The 8971-nt window shown below is 42.9% G+C and overlaps 1 protein-coding gene across 1 annotated transcript; it reads left to right on the forward strand.

Moving 5' to 3' along the window:
* The first annotated feature begins 1416 nt into the window (after positions 1-1416).
* On the forward strand, positions 1417-8750 carry RFXAP (regulatory factor X associated protein). Its single transcript, XM_063150328.1, has 4 exons — positions 1417-1471; positions 3156-3991; positions 6480-6587; positions 8519-8750. The coding sequence occupies exons 1-4, from the start codon at positions 1417-1419 to the stop codon at positions 8627-8629; spliced, it is 1110 nt and encodes a 369-aa protein (XP_063006398.1). The 3' UTR covers positions 8630-8750.
* The last annotated feature ends 221 nt before the right edge of the window (positions 8751-8971 follow it).

The raw sequence follows: 8971 nt of genomic DNA on the forward strand, positions 1-8971 counted from the left end.
CCTAAAATGTGAAAAAAAACCCCAAACATTTTGTGATGACATCAAAATAGTTAAGAAGTGGGACGAAAACAAAGCTATGCGTGTGGTATTTTCTGAGCTCCCCAGATGGAGGAGGAATTGATGAATCTGACCCCATGTTCTTAAAAGGCTAATTTATTATTTTATGTTATTTTATATTATATTAAAGAATGCTATACTAAAACATAGAGAAAGGGTACAGACAGAAGGCTTAACAAGATACTACTGAAAAACCTGCAACTCTCCCTTCCAGAGCCCACCACAGCCTGACCAGGATTGGTCATTAAGTCAAAACAATTCACATGTTGGATAAACAATCTCCAACCACATTTCAAAGCAGCAAAACACAGGAGAAACAAATGAGATAATATCATTTTCCTTTTTCTTTGAGGCTTCTTAGCTTCCCAGGAGAAGAAATCCTGGTGAGGGGATTTTTCCAGAAAATATGACAGTGTAATGTGTAATTTTTGTATTTTTCACTACTGACACAGATCAAGGCTGAGTCCTAAAGAAAGGTTCTGGCAAGTTGTCCTAGCATGGCTGTAACAGAGATGAAAAACACTGAAGCAGATGTGGGGAAAGTAAGCCTTAACTGACAAAAATAGTCAGTAATTCCTGTTTATACCCTGGAGCTGGAGATCACCTCACCCATGACTGCTTGGTCAAAGGCAACGAGGACAGAGTTACTCAGTTCACTGCAATTTTTCTAGGACTATACCATCATTAACTATTTTGACAAATGAGAGAGAAATGTATTATGACAAGATTGAGGGCGAAACAGAATGGCTACAACTGCAAACGGCATAATCATTTGTCTTAGTGACAGGAAAAGGGAGCTTCAGTAATTGCCAGGAAATAAATGGAGTCAGCAGCGTTCTTTAATATGGGATGAACTGCTGTGTGCAGTGAGAAAGGCAAGAACCCACGGAAAGGAGCTAAGACAAATAAAGAGGGGCCAACAGCAGGTGATCAAGCAGATGGAAATCAGTGGGACTTTGCAGCCATGCAGAAGTAACCCAAGGAGAGAAGTGACATCCAAAGGAAGAAAGGGCAAGGAGCAGCATGCTGACAGCCACACGGGCTGCCACTAGAGGCAACAAAAAGGCTAAGTGGGAGAAGCCAAACTGCATCCCTGTATCTGCACTCTCAAGAGACAGTGGATGAAGAGCAAGGATGCAAGTACAGCCTGGAGACAGCACTTGCAAAGCTCAGCAGCAGGAAAGCTTGGATCTGGACAGCCATCACATGACCCCAGCAGGGCAGGAGGCTGAGCAGGCTGACAGGGTGTAGAATCCCAGAAGATGATGGGATAATGTGTATGTCTCAAAAACGATAGCTGAATAGCAATGGAGCCAACCAAGGATTGTTTGCACTAACAGACGAGGATTGCTGGCGTCAATGCTCTGTGAGAAAGGAGAAGATGTGGCTGGAGACGGGGGCCATGAGGAGGGAGGTCAGCACTCTTCCTGGTCTAACAGCCTTGTTGTAGTTCCTGGAGATGAGCCCAACACAGTATCACACAAGCATGGGAATGAGGGCAAGATGTGGGCATGGGCTGTGGGATCAAGACCATCAAAGTTCCTCGAAAAATGCATATTTTATGATTGGCTTTTCATAAATATTAAAATGAATATTATATGTGTTACGTTAGAAAGTCATGCTGTATTAATTTTCTTAAGTAGTGTGTTAAATATAGTTTTATGTTATAACATAATGTTAAAATAGAAACTATGCTATCTAAATACCTTTTTTAAAGAGAGGACTCACACTGAAATAGCACCCATAAGACACCTAAATCTTTCAGAGAAAAATAATTTATTGGTCTCTTATCGAGTCCTTTCCGCCTTGCTCAGCCCTGAAGACGCTGTTAGGATTCAGAGGAAGAAGGTGACACTGACCAAACAGAATCCTGTGTTTGAATGGAATTTTGGCATCATGTATGAGGTGTACGAACATGCTGTTGCTTTTAAGGGTTAATCATCTGTTAACGGGTGTCCTTTTTCAGGTTTGTGCTGCCCAGAAAGAGGTACCTGGACTGTCTGTAACTCTTTGTTTTTCTTATCTCATATTGTCCTATTCCAAATTGTCCAAATTATTATTACTTTAATTATATAGCTATTTTTATAACCATTTTATTGCTATTAAACTTTTAACATTTTAAAAACAAGTGGTTGGCGTTTTTCACAAAGCTCTCTGAGCTATTTCCCAAAAGATCTGAAAGAGCAGACTGTGCACGATAATTAATTTGCATAGAAAGCGAGAAACCTGCCCATGAAAAGGTACCTCCCTCCAAAGCTGGGTAGCACCTCATTTTTCTCTTTTCTCTCATTTCTTAATTTTCTTTTCCTCTCTCTGACCCCTCACCCCCTCTAATTCATCTTGTGAAAAACGCCAATCTCTTGTTTTTAAAATTTTAATAGTTTAATAGTTGTTTAACAAAATTATTATAAAAATAGTAACACACGTAGAGTAATAATAATTTGGACAATTTGAATTAGGACAATATGAGACAATAGAAACAAAGAGTTACAGACGTCCGGGTACCTTTTCTGGGCAGCACATGCCCGAAAAAGGACACCCGTTACCAGAGGATTAACCCTTCAAAGCAATGTTGCATATTCATACACCTCATACATGATACATAAATTCCATTCAAAGGATTCTGTCTGGCCAGTGTCAGCTTCTTCCTCATAATCCTAGCGGCATCATTCTGCCCGAGTGAGATGGGAAGAAGTTCGTTTCTCCTGACAATGGAGCAATAAATTCTCTTTCTCTGAAAGACTTAGGTGTCCTGTAACTGCTATCTCGGTGCGAGTCCATTCTTTAGAGAAAAAGTATCCTATATTGTATAGTTTCTATTTTAACATTTTGTTATGACCTAAAACTATATTTAACACACTATTTAAGAGAATTAATACAGCATTAATTTCTGACACAACACATATAATATTCATTTCAATATTTGTGAAAAGCCAATCATAAAGTACGCATTTTTCACAATGTTTCGCTCTTTCCTTTCACCCGGCCCCTACATCCAAACTCACTGCCGTGTGCTTACACAGTAAGTCAGGGGCTAACAAACCAATTCCCACGCCAAGCGCGCAATATACTAATATAACTTTCTGATTGACTTGCAGACCCTCCGACTTCCACGCTCCTTTCGACCACGAGCATTTACCACCCGGGGCCAAACCACACTGGCGGCTCTAACACGGCCTCAAACGCTTCACGCCAGCGGTGCCGCTACAGCCCCGACGCAAATTCCCCCACAGCGCCCCGGGGGCGGCGCCGCCATTACGGGGTCCCCGCCCCTGAGCGGGCCGGGGCGCGTGCGCCCTGCGCGTGGCGCCTGCGCGCGGGCGGTGCGGCGGAGGCGCGGGAGCGGCGCGCTCGCTCAGGGACCGGCCGGGCCGGGCCGGGCACCGCCGCCCTGCAGGGCAGCCCCGCCGCCGCTCCCGCCTCCTCCGCCTCTTCCTCCTCCTCCTCGTCGCCGCCGCAGCAGCAGCAGCTGACGCTGCTCGTGATGCAGCCCGGCGGCGGCGAGGAGGCGGCGGCCGGGGCGGCGGGGGTGGTGCTGCAGCCGAGCGCCGACCCGCAGCTGCCGCCCTCCGCTAGCGGCGGCCTCATGGTGTTCTACGAGCTGGGGCCCCCCGGCGAGATCGAGGTGGGCGAGGAGGAGGTGGAGGTGGAGGCGGCGGGCGGCGAGAGCGCGGCCAGCCTGGAGGAGCTGGAGGAGGAGGAGGCGGCGGCGCCGGGGGCTGCGGGCGGCGAGGCGGCGGCGGGCGGCGAGTGCAAGAGCTGCACGTACGAGGGCTGCAGCGAGACCACCACGCAGGTGGTGAAGCAGCGCAAGCCCTGGATGTGCAAGCGGCACCGCAACAAGATCTACAAGGACAAGTACAAGCGCAAGAAGAGCGACCAGGCCCTGGGGGGCGGCGGGGCGGCGGCCGCGGGGGGCGGCCCGCGGGCCGAGGTGAGGCGGGGGCGGCGGGGCCCGGCCCGGACACCCTCGGGTGCCGCTGGTCCCTCGGAGCTGGGGCTGCCCGGGGGCTGTAGGGATCTGTCTGACGGCCAGAGGACAGGGAAGAAGTTCAGGGCCGTCCTGCAGCTCGCTCTTCTTAAGCCAAACACCGTTTGTTTTCAGTTCTGGCGTAATTTGTGGAAGCTTACAGCTATACCAGGTTGCAAGAAAAAAAATATCGCTGGAAGATGCTTCGCTTGCAGCGTGGCTTTTTTTCCCGTGGTAGGAAAGTATAGACTAAGAGATATGTCAGACTTGTTTCTCAGCTGGTGCTGAAGTTTTAAAGTCACAAAGGCTTTGGGTATCAGGTGTACAAAAGTCAGTTGTGTAGGTTCTTCAGGAGGCTTTTTGGTTTTTACTTTGATGTTAAATGGCAGGTAAATATTTCCACCACGGCTAGTTCATAATTAATTTGTATAAGCTAATGTGTATTGTTTAGATGGGGAAATACTATCAGTGGGAAAACTAATGGTAATGTACATTTTTTAAAATACTCCTTTTTCTGCAGTTTGTGACTCAGCTAGGGCCCTTCTGTGATGGTCGCTTGTACAGAGTTAGTGTTTCAGATCTTGTATTTAGATGAAACAAAAAAGGGAAATAGTTTTACACTTGAAGGTGCTGAGTTGTTTGTGCTCAAAGGGATAGGTGTGAAATAGTGATTGTCAGAAGAAGAAAAAAATCTTATCCGGAGCTCCTGCTAAAAGCCAGGATGTCCTTTTATGTCATCGCAGCTGTGTCCGGAGTAGTGTGACTGGGAACTGATCTAACTGCAAACTGGCCACCAAAATCTTTTCCTGTTTCCATTTTTCTTCATGTAAATATGATAGTAACCATGCTGGGTGTCACACGAAAGAATCATCTTTTGTATGTCTGTAAAAGCCATGAGGCAGGTGCTTTTAAAAAGGGAAGTGTACATGTTGCTGCTAGGGAATGTTCTCTCATCTTCTCTTTCAGTTCAAAGGACTCGCTGAGGTTTTCCTGATGTATTCTGTAACTATAATTGATAAGTGTTGCATATAGTATTTTGGATTTTTGTTGAACCCTTGTAAGCTCTGTGGCTCTGTTACATTCTGGTGGTTTTTTCAGGTCTGCTACCTGGTGGGAATATTCACCTTGTTTTTGAATCTTGTTAGTGTCAACCTAATTTGCCAGGTAGTGTTTACATTAGGACAGTTCCTCTTGTGTTTGTGATACTTAGTCTGAGTTTTTTTCCTTCTCACATTGAAAAGGCATGGCATGCTTGTTTCCAGTGAAAAAGTTACACACTATTATCATCCATGCTGTTTTGTGAGCCTTTTCTAATTCGAGTAGCTACTTCTCATTTCAATAAGAGAGCACACATTATTGAAAAGGAGAATGAATTCTAGATTTATATACCAGCATGATTTTCCCTCTTCTCTCTTCCTTCCCTGATAGTTCATCTTGCTCAATTCATGATGTGTCTACACAAATACTTGTGCTAGTTTAGGAAAGGGGACAGTATGGGAGAAGGGTAAAAATGCTGCATTTCATGTAGTGATGGGTTAAAACTTTTTGATCTGTAGCATGAGATAGTGATTATTGCATGTTGGAAGAGGGTGGGTTTTCTTTTCCCAGTTTGTGCAAGTGGAGATTGCTTTGAATGTAAGGAAATTAGGGCCTGAAGTTGCAGGAACAAGCAGGGTATTTAGTGCTAACTTTACTTTTTTACAGTGATGTTTATTGAGGCCATTTTCAGTAAAAGTTCCTACTAGCAGTTTCATTTTTCACTTCTGTGGAGTGGATAGAAGTGAATGATACTGGGATAGTTTTTTATTGTTCCTGCTTTTGAACTCTTTCAGGTAGATGGAAGTATCAGTAAGTTTTGAATGTAATACACATAGGATTCAGCATTGGTTGAAATTTTCCAAACCTTTCATATTTTCTTTAGAGCAGATTGTAGAGCCACATTGTACTGGTTTGTCTAATTCAGATGAGTGTACAGGGAACAGAATAAACCTGGGGGGAAAAAAGAAGCCTGTAGCTTTGGTGTGTTCATCATACTGTTCTGAAGTACATTTTGGTACTACAAGGATTATTGTCATTCCTGCCCAATTACAAATGGTAAATATCATTCATTTCCACAAGCTGGAGGCTGACCTGTTGTAAATTACTTCATTTTTAAGAAATGCAGTCAAATAAATTGAAGCCCTTAACTAGCCCTAGTAACCTGTTCAGTTTTGCAGTATAGAAGACTAACTCTGAAGATGCATTGCTTCACTCTTGCTGGTGAAATAGTGAAAGGAGGTGGAAAGAAGAGGCCAGGTCTTGAATAGACAGATTTCCATTCCTGTGCTGATACTTTGCTCTTCAGATTAAGGAGGAAAATGTTCTTTACTCTTGGGATTTTCTGTGTATGACTGTATCAGAGTTCATTGTCTGACCTCCCTTGTTTTTTGTTTTTGTTTTCTGTCGTGTGCAGGATAGTGCTGAAGGTTCAGTGTCTGTCACAAAGCAGAGAACAGGATCCATTGGAGATCGCCCAGCAAGACCTACTCTTTTAGAACAAGTATTGAATAAGAAGAGGCTGGTAAGTCTTGTTTTTGAGAGGTTTTGGATTCAAATAAGTAAAGGCAATGTAACAGTGTTTACCTGCCACCATTGTGAAAAAAGAAAATCAGTTTAATAAGCATGCAATGCAAGTGCATAATTTCAAATTTGAAACATGCTTCAGAGATGTGTGCTTCAGTCTCTCTGTGAAGAATACTAAGATGGCTGAATTTAATGATCTGAAGTTCTGGTAGTAACAGATGGGGTGGTTTCTTTGGGGTAAATAGTGCCTACAGTATAACTGAGATGGTTTTAGCTTATTCAGGCAAAGCCTTGGGTAGAACAATGGTCTCATGTAAGGTTTACTGTGGTGTGTTTTAGAAATTGTAGATGTATCATACCAAACTTAAAGTTGTGTATATGTGTGTTGATAAAGCAAACTCTAAGCAAACAGTGTGATTTATTATATTTGCAGACTGCATGAATGGCGAGTCTTGTAAAGTTTTTTAAACGCTGGTTTCTCCTTTAACAAGTTAAGCCAAGTGCAGGGAAATCATTCAGTACCTACAGTTTGTTCAACTTCTTCATTACAACTTTCTTTGCTGCATGTTTTTGCAGTCTCTATTCTTCAAAAGCTATGGGACTGTTTATTTTCCTCTGTTACTTGTGCAATTAATGCAATTTAACAATCCTCATTATAGTGCTGTAGTGCTTGTTCAGAAATTTGGAAAGCTTTAAAAAAAACATCATGTCAGTCTTAGGTATACAACTACCTAGAGGTATTTCTTGATAATTCTTTCTCAGTAATAGCACCTTTTTAGTGATTGTGTCTAAAACTCAGAGGAGTATTCATAGCTCTTCAGTTTTTATGACAAAAACGACTAATGAACTATGGAGTAATTTTCATATATTCTCTTGTTCTTCATGCCCACTTACTGTCTTGCTGTCCCCTTTCCTGGCTGTTTCCATGAGCATGGCTTTTAATTAAATTTGAAAGGTATCTTATGAATTAAACATTATTTTTTTATAGATGTACAGCAACCAGAAGCTCTTCTAATAGATTTTCAGAGCTTTTGCACTAATTATGTCAAGGCTCCTTAAGAAGTCAGGATTCCTTCCAGTATTCCTGAAATTCAGATTCTCCTTGATCTGGTTCTTGCTTTTCTCTTTCTCCTCTGACTTGCAGTTGCAGTACCTCTTTGGTTATATCACTGAAGTAACCATGCATAATGAGCAAGCATCTAGGGAATTAATTCAGCTGAAAAATAACCCTTTTCCTGTAATAATTTTTGGAAGGAATCAATTCCCAACCTGATTTGCCATTTTACCTTACAATCACTTGTGCTGCCACCATGCAGGAATGAGAGTGAACAACTAGAGTTGGATTACAGACTGCAGCTATTCAAGCCAGGAGCCAAATGCAAATACTTTTAGATACTTAGTCTTTTGATTGAATGCAGAGGAGTTTTTTAAGTCATTCCCTATGGATGGGCTTCTGTTTTGAAATGTTGGGAAATTCTGGACAATCAGTGAAAACCATAGAGTATCTTGAGTTGGAAGGGACCCACAAGGATCATTGAGTCTAACTCCCTGCTCCTCACAGGACTGCCTGAACCTAAAATGTGTGCTATGGGCATAGTCCTGATGCTTGAACTCTGACAGGCACATGAGCTTTCCTTCAGGATTACAATATTTTATTCATTTGTTAAACTGGTTTTGAGTGATCTGCAGTGAGAAATGTAGAAATTAGCTCAATTGAAGCACAGCTGTAGAACTGAAGCACAACTGAAAGATGTTTTGGTTCTAGTATGTCAATAAATTACTCCTGTTTGCTATACTTACAGGGTTTTTATGATATTAAGCAACAGCAGTGGGTAATGTGTGAATTAGTGTAATGGAAAAATATTACTGTGGTAGCTATTTAACGTATGTGAGTTTTGTAAAATAAAGTTCACTTTCTCTCTCTTTCAGTCCCTACTCAGAAGCCCAGAAGTAGTGCAGTTTCTACAGAAACAACAGCAACTGTTAAGTCAACAAGCTTTGGAACAAAGGCAGCAACAGTTTCAAGGTGCACCTGGGTAATGAGGAAAGATCAATGATCTGCAGATGAGTCTGGTGCTGAAGGAGGGACAGGATCTGTATTTTGTATAAATACAAAGAATCTCAGTGTTTTAACAAAAACGGAAGTTGCTGTTGTTATGTATTTGTTTCATGTTTGCACTTTTTTGAGGTTTTGAGCTGCTTGGGTGTCTGCAGACTTGTGAGCAGATGAGGTGGTGTTATGGAAACTTCCCAGTCTGACCATTCACAGGACTCTCTGACTCTCCCAGTGCCAGAGACTTCAACTTCTGGGACCAAAGCTCCTTCACTGTGGGTAGCTCCAGTGATCTGACAGGTGCCCCCCCCGATTCCCTGCACACCTGG

The sequence above is a fragment of the Melospiza melodia genome, chromosome 2, assembly GCF_035770615.1.
Source record: "Melospiza melodia melodia isolate bMelMel2 chromosome 2, bMelMel2.pri, whole genome shotgun sequence".
In the NCBI taxonomy this organism is placed as follows: Eukaryota; Metazoa; Chordata; class Aves; order Passeriformes; family Passerellidae; genus Melospiza; species Melospiza melodia.